The sequence below is a fragment of the Lepeophtheirus salmonis genome, chromosome 13 (assembly GCF_016086655.4).
Source record: "Lepeophtheirus salmonis chromosome 13, UVic_Lsal_1.4, whole genome shotgun sequence".
NCBI classification, from domain to species: Eukaryota; Metazoa; Arthropoda; class Copepoda; order Siphonostomatoida; family Caligidae; genus Lepeophtheirus; species Lepeophtheirus salmonis.
This window is the reverse complement of record NC_052143.2, coordinates 46,745,392-46,763,286: the sequence shown is the minus strand read 5'-3', so window position 1 is coordinate 46,763,286 and position 17,895 is coordinate 46,745,392. Positions and strand designations below refer to the sequence as shown.

The 17,895-nt window shown below is 31.6% G+C and overlaps 1 protein-coding gene across 1 annotated transcript in view; it reads left to right on the top strand.

Moving 5' to 3' along the window:
- The window catches only part of LOC121127633 (adenosine receptor A2b), a 258,379-nt gene that overhangs the window by 225,835 nt on the left and 14,649 nt on the right, over nucleotides 1-17,895 (top strand). The window contains exon 2 of the mRNA XM_071892688.1: nucleotides 15,916-16,319. Within this exon, the coding sequence (XP_071748789.1) occupies nucleotides 16,060-16,319 (260 nt within the window). The 5' untranslated portion in view covers nucleotides 15,916-16,059. The remainder of the gene's footprint in view (nucleotides 1-15,915; nucleotides 16,320-17,895) is intronic.

Sequence of the window (17,895 nt, the reverse complement as noted above, 5' to 3'; positions counted from 1 at the left end):
GCTTTACCTTCATTTTACTGAGTAGTTTTGATACTAAGATAATAATATATACATATATTCAATCGCGTGTTTCTTCCATACTTTTTGTCCAAAAACTACCTAAATCATCAAAAATGGCCTTTTTGAATATACTTGAGGCAGATGAGGCAGGTTGTTATTTAGGACATATTTAGATCAATAAAGAAATGATTTTCCACCTTCCTACACCTTAAAGCATGAGACAAAATGCAGAAACATATTGAAATTCAAAGAAGTATAATTTTGAGTAGGTCTAATACCACGTTGATACATCAATATTTTTAAAGAATACATATTATGAGTCTGCCGTTCGAAATGGTTGATATTCGTTCCATTTGTCATACAGTTTTTATCCGAGGTACTTCCTCGCGAACTCATCTTCAACCTTATAATATCATTTAAAGTTAAAAAGCGTACAGTTTGAACACATATGCAATCGTTAAATAAACTATTTATACCTTGACACTAAAGAAAAAGTTGTATTATGAGTACGTCTGTATAAAAAGTGAAAGTTCGTTTAAAATGTTAAAACACTTAAAATGATCAAATGATATATGAAATTTTGTTAGCCTCATAAACCACATTTTGTAAAAAATATACTAAATTTTTTTTTTCAATTTACTTTAAATTGATGGATTAAGATGGAATACCTCTTATTTATTTTGGTTATGAGTACCTAGAAGTTTCTTACATTCATGTTATCAAAGATTGACTGTTAAAAGTCATTTTTTAATACATTAAAAAAAAGTATTATAATTTCCCTAACTATTTCTTTAGGAGTCGATCCTATTGTGAATTTATGAATAAATATTGAGTTATATCCTATGTATTGTATCCTATGAAATACTACATAATTATGTATGTTCAATGGAATGGCAAATGATCCCCATTTATATCAAACGTGGATGTTTTGTCCCTTACTGAATTAATGACTTGATTTGACAAAGAAATATTTGTCTTCTATGTACCGGGGGGAATCTTTTTTTTTTTTTTGCTTCATTGTAGTATCAATCTAATATCAGCTGTCAGCTGAAATTGATAACTTTTTTAATAGAACTAAAAATGAAATCCGAATGGGAAGCGAGGCTGAAGATCATAACTTTAATTCGTGCGGGTCATACTCAAACCCCAGAATTCAATGGTAATTGGAGTAGCCAGGAAGACTATTTATAATCTAAAAAAATACGATAAAGAGAATGGGAACATTAAAATGAAGGATTGGCTAAAAATATCAACTACCAGGATAAGCTCAAGTAGAACACCCTTTTCCCCAGATGCAAACCCTCTCGATAATTCATTCTGGCTGCATGTTGAGATGAGGACATCGAAAGAACATCATGGAAGTGGGAAATCAATCTATGCGGATGTTGATCTCGTCGGGATTGGAATCAGTTACATCCGTAGGTCATGTCGTAAGAGAGTTACTAGCATAGTGACAGCCAATGATAACAGAATAAACTAAAATGTATATATTATCCGCAAGGCGGTGTATAGTTTGTTGCTTCTTGTTTAAAAAAACGGCACAGTCTGAGAAGAATTTTAAGAGCGCCCTTTATGTGAGTAACATACATCAATATTTTATGCTAGCAGTAGTACCTTCTTTCCATTGAGTTATTATGCATCGAGCAACTTTGCTTTTATATTATAGAAGATAACGGGTTGATGAAAATGAATGAAATATCGCAGGGATTTTTGCCAACTCATATTTAATACTACAGTAGCAGAGGGTGTAATAAAAAAATATTTATATGATTACATCAGGGGACAGTGCAAACTGTAAACACGTTCAATGCTATATTCACGCACCAGCAATATTTCATTAATACGACTACATTGTTATTTTTTAGATCAAAATATGTTAATGATATACATCATGGAGCACTATACAGTGCACACAGGGACTCATTTTCATATATATAGGCATTCATACAGACCATCATACTTTGCTTTATCAATATATAAGATACCTTTTCTTTTGGCAGGCTCGACGCTTCAAAAATGATTCTACACTGTTCTGAAAGATATACATACATATAGACGAACTTTGCTTTATTAAAATAGATTAAATAATATTATAATATAGGGAGTTGTATTATTTTGCTGGAAGATGCAGTCACTCTCTGTTGCTTTGTTTATGAACTAATATAAGAAATCAATGCGTATGCCCCATTAAATAGAGACATAGCTGATAGTATTTGAGATATACTTTTTATATAAAATAATATTTCTTAGATATATAGAGTAAGAAATAGAGGTGGATAGGTCTAGAAAATATTGGACTTCAAGATAAGTCGGGTTACAAAGTTTAGGGGTTGTCCATAAGCTAGAGGGCAAAAAATATGAAAATCTATTCAATAAAGGTAAAATATATTTAAAAGCTTAGCATGAAATAACTATTTTGTTTTTTTGGAAATGATTAAGATTCGCTCATACTTGGATCTGCAGCCCTTTCCATAGAATTTTCCAAATTTGTAGCATTGGAAGACATTTCTTGATGGTTTGTGTCGTTCAAGAGAGAATAAGAGTCCTCGAGATCCATTACAAATATTGTAATTTAAAAATGAAAATGCTACTTTACCTTTTAATGTCTTCTAGAGAGGATACTTATAACATAAAATTCGTAAAACATACGAATAATTAATCACTCCATTTTCAGCTTATTTTTCATAATGTGTCAAATCGAGGATGACGTCATCAATAAGGTGTAAATAAATTATTTAAAATTAGAATAAATACTAAGGTTGTACTAGAAATTATTTTACATAAGATATAAATGTCGAGCTGTACAATGTAGAAAACGAAATGGAATTTATAATGATTAAGAACTCATTAAGAGAGTATTGTATGTGTGAAACATGTATGATTCGAACCCTCATTAGTTGGCCCATTGAATCTCCGGGAAGTAATTAGAATCAACAATGTAGAAATAACTTCATATCAACATTGAAAGTGGAAACTGGAATGAAATAATTTGATGATGTAATCCCTGCTCGTTAATGTGGTGCTATTTCTTTATTTTGAAGTGATTCAAATGATGTTTGACATTCTTCTGCTTCAAAGTAGCTCTCTTTAAGCAGTGAAGTAAAAGAATATGGCATTTAATCCATTCATCTTTCTTATAAAACAGAATGAAATACTGAATACATTTAAATATCTGACCTTCCTCCATTCTATTTATGTACTATAAACTATGTTATTGTTGTATCTAGGGAGCAGAGGAGCAGGCCTCCTTTAACATCACGAAAAGTGGGATACCTAAAATCTTTCAGTGGTACATTTTTTTCGTGAAACCCTATCATGGTTATAAAATTTGTTTTAATAATATTTAATTATTATAGTTCTCTTTTCTTTTTTCTTGTTAGTTAAGAATTTATTTCTGTTTACCACAGTACATATATATATATGTACGTAATAAAATAGTACATATACACTACAAAACTATTCATACATACGGTAAAGAACACGACCAAACAAAGATGTATATATGCTACTACAGTAGAAATGGATTTTAAGGCCTACTTAATTTTATAGTTATAATCAATAATTTGTTTCATTTTTGTACATTTGATAAATTTAAGAGTACGAAGATCTTCATCCTCTTCTTGTATGACTTGGTATCTCTCATATGAGAGTGATGGACATCTGTTAATAAGATGGTCTGCGCTTTGTGGTTCTTTTTGTATTTTTCCATTTGCTCAGATGAGCCAAAAATGGCCCATGACATGTGTAAGCTTGAACAAGTAAGTTCATGTTTTGATGTGAAAGTTTGATACTCTTTAGTTTTTTTTTTTTTCAACATGTTATGAGTATTTATTTTTCATTCTTTGATCTTTCCTGTATCTGTTGCACCAAATTTCGAAGAAGAAATCACCCACCATCTCCCTTATGTAGCTAGGAGGCGCTTCAACGCACAAACAATTTTGACTTTCAGTGCCACTCTTTTGCAAGATAGTCTGCAAATTTGTTTCTTGAAATATCTGAATGGCTTTTGCACCAATCGAGATATATGTTTATTTCACAGTTTACTATGTTTAATATTTTTTCACACTTCTTAACTGTATCACTTTTTTAAATGGATTTAGAATATCTCCAAAATATGAATTATCGACTATATTTGGAATACATTGTTTACAAAATTAATAATGAAATAAATATGTATTTATTTTAATACAATTATAATATTTTTCTAGCACTAATTCTATTTTAAATGTTGAAGGTTCTCCTCTTTATAGGAGTAATTCATTTTCTACCCCAAAAATCATATAACAGGCAGCAGACAAGGGATTAAATCAGTAGTACCATATGTCTGGTCCCGCCTTCCCCTTGCGCTCTTTTTTTTCTTGCAAATTACTAATGGATTAATATGAAGAATTTGGGATATAAATCTAAACAACGGGATATAACAGTCAAAACCACATATGGAATAAATCTAAAATGAGGATATTTGATACATCACCTGTTAGGTTCACGGTCCAATAATGGAACTTTGATATATAAGTACCGCAGATATGTTTGTTCCACCATTCTCCCTCTATATGTTTCTCTTACCTTCGATTCAGGGATGACAGAAACCATTCATAGCAATATGTAATACTCAGGGAAGAACAATTTAATTAAAATGACGTAACTTTTGAATGTTATTGTTTTTCAAAAAGTGGCGGAGGAGCAATAGCCAATGGTGGGTAAAATATATCCTGCCGATATATAAAATCAAAAAAAAGAAAAGAAAATTAACCTTGTCAACCTGAACATTTGAAGAATGTGAGTAGGAAAGCAGGTTAGATGTCATGATGTTTTGTTAGATCAGCTGCAAGCAGCCGTGCTAGGAATGAAAACAACACTTATTCTACTCCCTATATGACAAGGGCATGTTATCTAAAATTACTCTGTTGTCGATCCCCAATTCTCATCGGAGTCCAATAAAGAATTAAACTTATCAAACCCGAGCAATCCCTCATTGCTACTCTCTGTCTTTCATGTTATGACTTTATACTTAATACCATATATAATCTTCGTACCACGTTTAATCAAAATTGATTAGAAACTTTTGGTGGAATCCTGGCGACTAACAAACAAAACTAGGCAAAACATAAATTCTTTGGCGGAGGTAATAAAAAATCCTCTAACAATAGCCACTAATCCCTTCCGACTACCTTGTCACTGTTTCCTATAATCTCTTACTTAATTGTGTAATCAGATTGGGGGTAGGGTGGAGATATTTACATTTTCAAACCAAAATATATAAATGAAAATATTTCTTATAGTACTCAGTAAGATGCAGAAGTAAATATTTTGACAATTTATTATATTTTTGAATGTGAATAATCCGTAGATACATATGCAAATATTTGATTCATCACTAATTTATTCATATGTAAGCATCTCATTAAGAAAGAGTTTCATTTGAAGATATAGTATATTTGCCTTGCCGAAAATGATGTAATATTGAACTCTATATTTGAAATATAGATAGATGGATAAATTCATAGCCAAACAAACATAGATATATAAATACAATCCTATAACAATTTGAATGTTGAGATACGGGTATAATTTTACTTTAATTGTTTTTTTTTTAATAATTAACGTACCTTTATTATCTGTTTCATGAGAATGTTTTTAAAATACTTTCCTAGAGTATTTATTTGGCAAAAGCATTTTTTTTTATTGGTTACTTTGAAGTCATCCATTGTTATGAATAATATTAAAAATTCGATGCGAAATAACTAAAAAGAAATGAAATATCCAGGTTAGGGCAGCAAAACGTGGACTATTAATTATTGTTTATTTTCTCATTACAGTGAAAAGGTTTAGTGGTTATTTTTTTGATATTCTGCTTCCCCCGTACTTGTTACATAAACAAACTAATCATTTAGTCATTTCATCATCATGAACTAGCAACAAGCAAAAAAAGCAGCTCATCTCAAATCTCCTAGATCATGGAGTTGAAGTGATGAAAATGAAGGACAATGGTAAGTGTTCTAGAAGCTTAGTTTCTTAACTTGGCCAGGATGATTTTTTTTTTTTAAAAGACCACTCTAGGATGTCAAGAAGTGGAGGGCATAATTCAAAGAGGGACACGAACTTCTTGTTACGTTTGGCGAAATATATAAAGGAAGATCCCACTAAGTCGATGAATTGCCTCACCAACGACTTCTCTCTGGCTCCGGGGACCGGCAAGAGGACTATAAAGCACAACTTAGGATTAGTTTCTTTCAGACAGAACCCAAGTCACCTTCTGAAAGAGGCCATGGAAGCCAGGATGGTCGAGAAGTGCAAAAAAATACTTATATGTTCAATTGTGATAATTTTCTCTGACAAAAAGATTTTCACAGTGGATCAATTCCACAACCACTGGAACGACAGCAGGTGTTCAGAAGAAAAAGAAAAGGTCCAATGGGTTTATCACACCAAATATCTGGCCATAACAATGATCCTCGGCGTTTTGGACTCCGATGGAAAGAAGATGCCTTTGAAGACCAACAGGGCCTTACATCCAAATGTGGACTCACTGAAGTCCTCCATTGAAGAGCTTGCATTGAAGAACTTGTCAGAGTAGTTTGGCATCAACTCCTGCACGCCCTTCAGGCGACTAGTAAAGGATGTGATTGATAATGAAGGAGGTCATACTGAATGAAAAAGTTGTTCTAAAACCTTGTCTACATGCCTATTATTGAAAATAATTGATGTATTTCTACATCCATCTCTCGAGTCTACGTTTTGCTGCCCTACCCTGTACATGACCCACTTAAGCCCCAACTATCATTTCCAATTGGCAAACTGTTAATAAATATTCGACAAGGGATTTATGATATTATATATGAAACGTATTCATGGATACTTTTATTTCATCACACGTAGTTAGTTCACTTGTGGTTACTTAAATTTAAAACAGTTCTGTAAAGTCAAATGAACTAGATAGTATATTTATCTAGGATTAAATTGATTTCATCTGAGCACCATAGCTTTCAGAAATGAAAAAAGTGCATTTAGAACAGTTCGCTGAATAACCAGTTTGCCAAACAAAAACTTTAAAACCATTTTGGGACCAGGAATACAAACTTTCTTTTATAGTTGTACTTGATGATATCTTTGAATTATTTCCCACGAAATGCTGTAATCCCTTTATTGTTGTCACAAGAGCAAAAAATGCTGAATAGTTTCCAATGTACTTAACGTGTACTCATAATCGGTTACGCTAAACGGTAGCATTTTGGAGAATTTAAAGAAACAAACTGAAAGTCAATACGGTTACCCTTAGAATTTGAAGAATGTTTTGAAGGATGACGTCTCATTAGATCAGCTACAAACAGCTGTGACGAGTGGAGACGGGGAGAAGGAAATGAACATGTCCACAGGCAATCATTGCTCCAATGTCAATATTCAATTTTAATCTGAATCTAACAAGGACTTACAATTATAACTCCGCAACAAATCCTCAGAATTACTCTCTATCTATTATGAACATAAGCAAATGTCTAATCCGGTTTCGTATGAATCAATGGTGCACTGCTCAGACATATAATAATAATGATAGCATCTTAAGAAAAGAAAATTCACCTTTGTAGGTGGAATCTCAAAAAAAAAAAGGACAAAAAAGTGCCGGATAAAAAATCCTAACCATTAGCATCACTGGCCATATGTATAAAAAGCTTATTTTGATGATACTTATAGCTGTTGGATTTCGTTTGTGGAACTCATGTAAAGTAATTCCATAAAATGCAGTAATCCCGATTTTATTATTGGACGGGGGGGGGGGCTGATTTTAGCAGGCCTACTCATTGCCTTTGAAGGTAGGGGGGAGTAATAACCATAATTTAAAATATACATATTGTTGCTTTTTGTTGACCACCTATGCATGAAATATGCCCTAAATAAAAGAAACCGAAATATTTTTTGTGAGAAGAGCAGCTTAGCTGTTTATTAGATCAGCTGTAAGCAGCCGAGAGATAAAGTAAATAAACAAAAATCCAATTCCTGTTTACAGCAAGGACATATTGGTTGGAATTACTCCGATTTTTATCCTCATCGAAGTACTCCGAGTCCTACAAGGATTACACTTATAACTCGTGGGGAACAAACCCTCCTGGTTTATCTCCGTCATTCATGAGCACACTCACATAGACAACAGATTTGGAAAATAAAAAAGTAGGTTTAGATTGCCAACTAAAATAAGCCACTCCTGCACTTTAGGACATATATTATACACCTCTGATGATTGACGAACATTTTCATAATGTGGAAGGTCATGTCCTATTTGCACAACCCTAGTTTAGTTACTATCGACGACTCACAATTATTGGAGTTAAAAAATACTACAGCTTGAAAAATTATTGAGCGGGGGGAGATGGCCTTCTCCCTCAGGGATCTTCAGATATTTAGTATACAATCTGGATTTGATTATCTCTTCAATTTGAGATAGATTTAATCCATTAGACATTTGATTGGATGCGGTTTGTCAGACAACGGAGGCAATTTCCAATTTCCAGTGAATGATCCAAAGTACTTAAAATAAAAGTTACGTCAGTAATTACCACAGATGATTATTTATTCGAGAATGTGTTAAATTTTTTGTCAAATTTAGACAACTTTTTAATCAGTAATGGATCCTTTAATTAAATCTATTGTTTTATATAAATTAATTCTATAATTAGGAAGATTTTTTTATTGCTTAAACGGGCTGTTAAAATGTACATCAATGAATCCCAAAATCTGGATATTTTCTTCATTTTATTGATAGAACATCAAAAAATGTATACAATTCACAGTAAATTCTATATGGATTAAATTAAATGAAACTATATCAATATTTGTCTATGATTGTGAAATAAGAACCTAATATTTGATATTTTTTGTCAAGTCATTTACATATTTCTATATATCTATTTAGATTACATTGACAAAATTAAGGTATACGAAGGTAATATTTACATATTAAAAAAACATTTTTAACTCCTTTTTATGGATCAAATAATTTAATAATCTAGGATTTACGAGACTGCATAAAACATATCGATATACATTTTCATCAGATCTCATCTTGATATTTTCTTACATCAGAAAAAGTATGACAGATTTGAGACAAAGTTTCCTGTCTATAGTGTATCGTTCCTTCTTTTTCATAGTGGTGCAGCATATAACAAGTTTTATAAAGCAAAAAAGTTTCATTTTTGTTTGATATTGATAGTAAATTGATATTAAAATTTTGTTTTACACAGTTAAATCAGATACGTGGCGTTTTCTACTGTCCATAGACTGAATAAAGCGTACTTTGATATTTTTATACCAACGCATTTTCAATTTTTTTTTGTTTCTCTTTCAATTACGTTTCATTTAAAGGTTTTAAAGAGAAACTTACTTAAAAATACCAAATTTAATTACTAACATATTTATTTTAATATTTGTGGATGGTTATATCATTTGTAATTGGTGAATTTGCAAAGGTCTAAAATACAGGTTTTCAAAAAAAAAAAAAAAAAAAAAGGTTTTAATTACCCGATTTGGACAAATTACGTCAATTTAAAATTATTGCAATACCCTAGATATTATGGTGCAAGTTTCAGCTCTTTAGAATTATTATTTATTATGTTATTCACGTTCATCCATTTTCCAAATTTCAAATTATGATAATTAATTGAATTTTTTTTTCGTATCTAAAAAAAATGAAGTATATAAATGATTTTCATCAATTCTACAAATAAAACCTCAAACACTAACTGATAATTGGTTTTCTTTGATAAAATATTATGTCAAAACCCTTTTCTTTTGCAATTTTAATTTCGTTGGCAAAAGCACGTTCCTCACAACTCCAACACGGATTGCCGCGCATAACAAAAAAGGATATAATGTTGCCACACTCTGTTTACAATAATTAGTTGATTAAGAAGCCCTATTTAAAATTTATTCAGGATAAGCTAAGTTTCCTTATTTGCAAAGGAAGTATGTAATCCTGAATCAATACGTACAAAAAATGCCATTCAAAAAACATGGGCCATGTTGATTGATTATATAATTGTTGAAATGGGGGACGTGGATTTTATATATTTTTTATCCGATTGGCATTTAACATTTACATCATACGTATCTATATGTATCTATAGGTAGGTTCTGCTATATTTGAAGAGTCATTTTGAACAAGAACTTTTTGAAAAGAAACATAGAACATAGAAGGTCCACATAGTTCCTTATGAAAATGCTCATAAATCACAGATGTTCACGAGTGATTTCTACCACAAGTCAGTGGTACAGAAACTATAAAGAACGAAGGAGCAATTGCCCCTTACCCACTTTTGAGGAATTTTAATATAATATAAATATAAATTAAAACATCTGTCTTGCTTTAATAACTTTCAATGTCAAAATTTTCAAAAATGTATTCATTTTTTTACAATTTGTCTTTTATGAAAAATAATTATTCACTCAAATTACTCTAAACTTTAAAAAAAATGTCATTTATATAAAAACAAAACATTTTTTTCGAAACTGTCAAAAAGGGATTCCCCAAGCCTCACCCTGCTCCCCGTAAAAGATCCTAGACACACCCTCACCCACATCTTGTAGACACCCCTGATAACGTTATATAATGTACTATAATTTGTCCCCCCCCACTTGCAAATACATTTTTTTTGGGGAGGGGTGGTGCAAGTCCAAGTCGGAAGGCCTTATACATAACATATACTCAACTTAGCCCCAATTCCAATTTGGGTAGGGATAATGCTAATAACGGAGGTCAGGGTTAGTTCTTTTAGCGTGAAGTATGGACCCACTGTACTCACATAAGTTACAGTGCCAAGTCACGACTAAAGTTGCAGTTGATTGATACATGAATACGACTAGACTCTTGGATCTGACATGAATGATGGAACTTTCTTCTAATGTAGAACTTTGTATGACAAAATCTCAAACCAATAATCATATAGGAGATATATAATTATAAAGGATGGTTTTCCTGACTATTTATTGACACTTTAATGTCTAGATCTATGAGGGATCGCTTCTTCTTTGATTGATGAGATATTTATAGTTTTTTTTATTATTTTTTTTAGGAGGGGGAATGACTTATCTGTTATAAAAACAAGGCCCTGAACTTCTTTTAATAAAAGATTTTTCTTAAATAAAAAAAAGGCCACAAAATAATAGATTTTTAAAGAAGATCATTTGAAAAAAAATATCTTCTTGGAAAAACGTAAATAAATAGTTTTCTTAAAAAAAAAAAATTTGAACCAAAGACTAAATTCTAAACTAAATTCAAATGTTAAGAAAGAAAGAAAAAAATTCCTGCTCTAGAACTGAAGGCTAGAGTAAGAAGCGACCATTTTCTTTTTTTTTTTTGCATTTCTGTGTATTTTTTTGTCTAATTATGTGTCGGATGATGCCTCATATTTAACAAGGATATAAAAACACTGAGTAAAGTATATATTTAAAATAAAAAATCATGAATTTGACTTAAGATTAGGTTTAGCATCGAGCGTGTGTAGGTAATCCACAACCAGTGAGCAGCGCTCTAGAAATTAAAGTACTAAAATAGCTATGGATTCTTGAAATTATTTTCAAACATTAATGATTTATGAGTAGTTGTAGATTTCGAAAATTTTTATCAGAAAATTTAATTTTTGAAATTTTTTTCCAAAACAATTATTTTTTCTAAAAAATTTCCAAAAAATATATATAATCCTACTGACGCCCCTGCTAAGTATTGACAAGCTACGTGTGAAAGTGCTCATAAAAAACCCTCAGTAAAACTTAATATATGTGGGGAGTTATTTTCTATATTATTATTGAAATCTCTGTCTTTTAGTCCACGCTTAATTAGTCTAGGAATACCAGGTACTACCGGTAGTAATATAATATAAGAGTAATCATTGTTTGATGAAACAAAACAAGCCTAATTCAAATTGAACGCTTGAAAACTGTATAGATAGAAAGATGCTCACCAAACGACAAAAGTTATGAATATCAAAACTCTTGGTGTTGATGAAATCCTCGAATCTTCTTTCATTTTGTCAAATGGTCACTCCCCGACTACACAGACCTAAAACGAACAATGAAGCAATTCAAGCTGTAATTATTCACGCTGAATCGCGCCTAGAATCCTCAAAATGAGAATAGTACAGCGAGATATTCTATTACACTATCTCCATCTAAAAATATACATGTTAAAAGAATTTTATTCCAGGGTGATAGTACAATATTTATACGTACAGGCTCTGTACTTATAAATATTAATCTATAATCCTGGGAATAAAATGATAGGGAAATTCAGCGTAAATGTATGTCCATAATACTAAGTATTTCGCCACTTTTCTCAAAATCCAAACAGTCAAAACATTTCATATTGCATGCTTATTTTTATCCTAATAAGTGTAACTTAAATATGTACATATATTCAATTTTTGTAATTCAAACGAATCCCTTGTCCATGTTAAGCTGAGTTTCCAAATTTCTGTAAGAAAAATGGACCGTCCACAACGTTGGAATTGCTCAAAACGAAACTTTCATTTCCTGCTCCATTATCTAATAAAATTCTTTTATCATCAAGAGGGTCAATTTGCAGTTTGTGTCGAAGCTATCTGAGAAAATTTAGGTGCAAGAGTTATGCCAAATATAATTTTTTAGTAGCAAAAGTATTCTAACATTGCCACAGTAATAACATTAAATGGACACTTTCGCCGTGATCTTGAATAATGTTAGTAGTTCAATCCAGGCTCTTCAGTTGATATTCGTTATTGCTGGAAAAAGTCTTCTGACATTGGAAAATTATTACATTTCAATGGAAACTTTTGAAAATATCTTGAAGAATGTTTATGAATACCACCATCCAACTTTTTGGATTGATAAAAATTTTGAATAGCGTTTTGAGATACTTGTTTCTGCCGCTTTTCTTCATTTTTCCTGTTTTAAGTGATCCCATTTTTTATGGGGTGAACTAGAAAATAGTCTTTATTATCATCATATTTTTTCTAATTTCAATGCCAATTTCCTGATGTCATGTAAGGTAAAAGGAAGATCGACGCAATGCAAGGAAAATACTTTTAATATGATAATCCATCTCAGGAGATGTTCGAATTTGGATTTCGAATTCAACAAGGGACGACGGGAGGCGAATTCACCCGAGGAAAATTATCAGATCTCATAAGGAAGTAAAGTAGACTCCTTCCTTGAGAATCTAATCGAAAAAATAAAGCGATCCATTCTTGATGAGTAGATAATTTTAATATTTCAAAATGGGATCACTTAAAAATACAAAATGGAACAAAAATCCCTGGAGATACATAAATAAATATTTTTTTAAATTATACATTGAATATATATAAGCTATGATATTCCTCATCACTATGTACTATAAATAAGTTATAGGGGTCCACAGAAGAGTGTCGTTTTTCATCATTTTTACCAAAAAAATGGAAATATATCGAGTTTAGAACAAGATACAGAATTAATAAAAACACTTTTACATAAGTTTTATTCATTTATCTATTAATTTGAAATTGTTTTAAGGGTAAAAATGGCTCTGAACGATACTAGTCCCGAACTACCAGAATCTCAGATATTTCTGAATTTATATGACTGAGAAAAAAACTGAGATCAGTTTTTGGATTTTACACTCAAAAATAAATCACTTTTGTGGTTGAAATTCATTTGTGCAGTTATTTACTTATTCTTTCATATTCCAAATGTTGATTCATTAGTTTCATGATCGTTAAAAAGATTCCCCTTTTACGTTCCGTCTTAAGTATGATCATGGTTTCGTAATTATTGTAATCATGAAATAGAAGCAATATGGTTCATGGTGATCTAGATTTGGCTTCGAAATAAGAAGAAGACTTTTTCGAGATATTCGGACAATGAGCACTTTGCAGAATCATGAAAGCAGATCAAAGGTCTCATTATGTGGAGGAGGTTGTGAGTTTATCTCTTATGGAGTATTTGGAGGGGGGATGGACTTGGAGTCGATCCGTGGACTGAGAGATGAGACCGGAGGAAATCACATCTTATTATGCAAGGACCTTCAATTTTTTCTAGTATATTGGCAACATCTCTACGCCACATATCGACTCCGAGTCTCTCTCCCCTCCCAAATTCTCCAAAAGAAACATACTCACAGTCTCCTCTAGTTATTTACTTACATTAAAAAGGTTTAAATAATGGAATTTCAACATTTCACTCTCGCTGTTTCCTATTTTGAGATAGAAAGAGAAAATATGACCTGCAGTCAGACATATCCAGTTTAGTCAAGAGCTAGTTAAAATCACTTTTTATTTGTGTTCGAGTGATCCAGCATGATTGATTATCCGAATCATCCCTTCACCAGGAAGATATTTGGATGACTGCCGTCGCTACAAATTGTAATAGGGTTGTACTACATTTCAAATTCAATAGGATAAGGAGATCTTTAATCTTTTAGGTTTTAAGTTCTAGTTGTAATTTATTATTACAACTAGTGTTGTGGCAGTCCTAATTTATTCAGTACTGTCCGTTCTTAAAACCAGCCCTACTAGTCTTTGCGAAAGGTCCTTTGGATTGTCAGTACTAGACCTGATTAACGATGGAGAAATAATGTTGAGTGACGTCAACAACAAACTAACTTTATAAGCTTTAGGACTTATATGCAGGACTCAAGTGGACGGTACTTCAGTCTTTAGTCCTAAATAATGACCGACACAAAACTAATTACAACTCGTTTTAATTATTTGTACGATGTTTAATATCATAATAGTAACGATACTTAGTATCATATGACTGCAGGTACAAGGTCTCTCCTCTCAATTGTATCCATCTAGTCTATGGCTGCAAAAAAATTATAATCATTCAATGATGAATACCTCCAAGCCTTATGTAGAAAATCTCAAATTCAACACACCTTTTAAAGTGGGGAATTTCAGGAATTTTATTTCATTCAGAGTGGCTGTTTGAATTATTGTTATATATGTATATACATCAGTTTTATCACTTAGTAGTCATAGTAGATATAACAAGTATTATAACAAAAAAGAGAACCTCAATAAATTCCAGTTTAAGTTCCCACATTTCTTATAGTCCAAGAAAAGAATGTAACCAACAACCAGTTTCATCATCAATACTTTTATAACACAATCCCAGTTCTTCTTCGATGCGAATTCCTCAAGTATTTTGCACAAAATTATCAATAAATAAAAACGACAGGAAGGACCTTATAAAAAACCCACCACCTTGTGGCTATAAAACCATTTATAGCCACTATCAAATGTCCAAAATCCGTCTCTTTACTAGAAAGAATTTCATGCAAATAACTTAACGACAAAATAAGATACTAAAATAATATAAAACCTGTTTTAATCAGTCCATTTTTGTGTCATGACCCCCCTCCCCTCGTTTTCTTTCTGTTTCATGTGTATGCATTAAAAATTGCAAAAACTGTGCAATAATTAGTAAATAGAGGGATACTTCTAGTATTGTAAATAGTTATGAGCATTTATTAATATTATTAAGAAATATTTTCCGCAAAATACTCATTGATAAAAAAGGAAGAAGAAAAATTAATGGGAAAATAATTTTAGAAAAATAATTCTTTGCTTGCTCTTGGTGGAAGAAGCGTATACTGCAATGCACGCCGGGAAGTGCCGGTAAAATCATGAAAGAGAAAAGAAGAAGAAAAAGAAAAAAAGCAGGAATACTGTCAGTAATTATTATGCACGTGAAGGAATAAGTGCTGAAATTTCTTACTCTTATTTCTTTGGATATAATTGATATACAAATGTGATATAATGTTTGATTATATATATTTATTTAAAAAGCTATAAAAAACTCTGTGTTATTTACAAGATGGTAAGGATGACTGGTAATGATTTCCTCTGCGTGTTTATTTCTCTATTCTTTATCGACATGTTGTAATATTTTTTTTTCATTGTTGCCTTTCAGAGCGTCATTTACCCCTAGAGTTCGGATCCGTCACTTCAGATTGAACTAATTCTAAACCTACTCTTTATAATATTATAAGGAGTGGATGTGAAGAGCTCACTCCTCATCTCCTGAAATACGAAATTAAAAAACTACTTATCGAAAATGGCTGGAGAAGATATCTCTAATTTCAGCACCTCCTCGCTGATTAGTAGAGATTTCAACAATTCAGCCGCCTCGTTCACTACAACCATAACACCGCTTAGTAGTGACGAAGTCCCCTCATCTCCTTCCTTTCCTTCAGAGGTTCTTTATGTCTCTACGATTGTATTTTTATCCATTCTTTTCATTCTGGGATCATTTGCGAATACGATACTCCTTATGGCCTTTTTTCGAAGACCTGCTTTGAGAACAACATCCAATAGGTAAGCAAAAACGACTCATAATAACTATGACTATGCACTTGTACGGATGATTTCGAGGTCAACCCCTTTTCACATATTATGTACATTCATTTGTGTCACTTATGATTCCTTTTTTTTTATTTTAAAGTATCAAATTGATAATCCTAGCTTCTAAGATTGAATTTGATATTTCTATCATGTATACGTTACGTAATGGTTAGTGTTTCTTATTCTATTCTATAGCAAATTCTTTACGCCTTCTGTGGATTTTTAAGACTACCACATACCGACAATATATAGCCATGTCTTATTTGCAAGTAATTGCAAATCCTCGTGGAAATAAGTGGTACTTCATACTATACAAAACTTAAATAAAATAAGATAAAGTGTGAAAAATCGATGTTTTTTAACGTATATTAAAGATAATCATAATTAGTGCTGTGTTAGTCCATTTTTGGGGCTGAAAACTCATCTCCCTTCCAGTTCAGTTTCGGTCCGATCCAGCTCAGTCCTACGTTTCAGTTCTTAAACTTGTAAAGTTTGGTCTTTGATTACGTCACTCAACTTCATTTATTCTTTTTTTAAATAAGTTTCTAGTACTGACTCTCCGAAGGACCGGTTCTAAGCCTGGACTGGACCGAATAAATATGGACTAACACAACAATGATCATAGTACATTTTTTAAACCCTAAATACTGAAGGGATGATAAGAATATCATTTACTCTGGCAGAAGCTCTTTACATAACTATTGAATATACAGTAAAACCTGTATCCAGTCGTCAGGCAATGAAAACTGCTTAGTGCAGGAGACTTCTTAAACCAAGTTTAGAATTTTGAAGCAATTATATGTTACAAAACTGGATATGTAAATTTAGTGCCGTCAAACGCTTAAATTTGGGTAGTCGTTAGACCAGGTTTAACTGGATCTCTCATTGTAACTAAGGTTTACAATGATTGGTTTATTAATTTTTACGCACTTTACATATATTATGTTTTTTTTTTTAGCTACGAAAATACAAACTTTAATCATTTTTTTCTCTCGCAATAAATTTCTTTGAGTTAATGTTATAAGTTATAGATTTTGACTCCATTTTTAAAATTATACTCTTCACAAATAGAGCAATTGGATGTCAGAGTGCCACATCCAGAGTTTCATAGCAGACGTAGTAGTTCAGTAGCAACTTTCAAACAATTTTGATGGAAATTTAAATAAAAAATCCGTATATATGAAGAATTTATAAAAACCCACAATTTTTGTGAATAAAAGGATTATATACATACATACTTATACGTCATGTCCAGTATCTCAGAGAGAGAAAAGTTTCCTTCAATGATTCGTCTTGAAAAATATAAGTAGGTATGTTATAAATATATGTATATACATATTTCCATTTTCCCTAAGGCAAAAAAGCTATCAAATCATATTTTATTGCTTAAAAGATGCATTTCTTAAGAAGAAGAATACTCTCATACTTACTACTCATAACCTTTTGGTTTTTATACATACATATATATATATATATGTTCAGTATTTCAATCCCTTATAATAATGAATATTATCTATTCTAAATACTCCTACTCTTGCAACGATGGAGG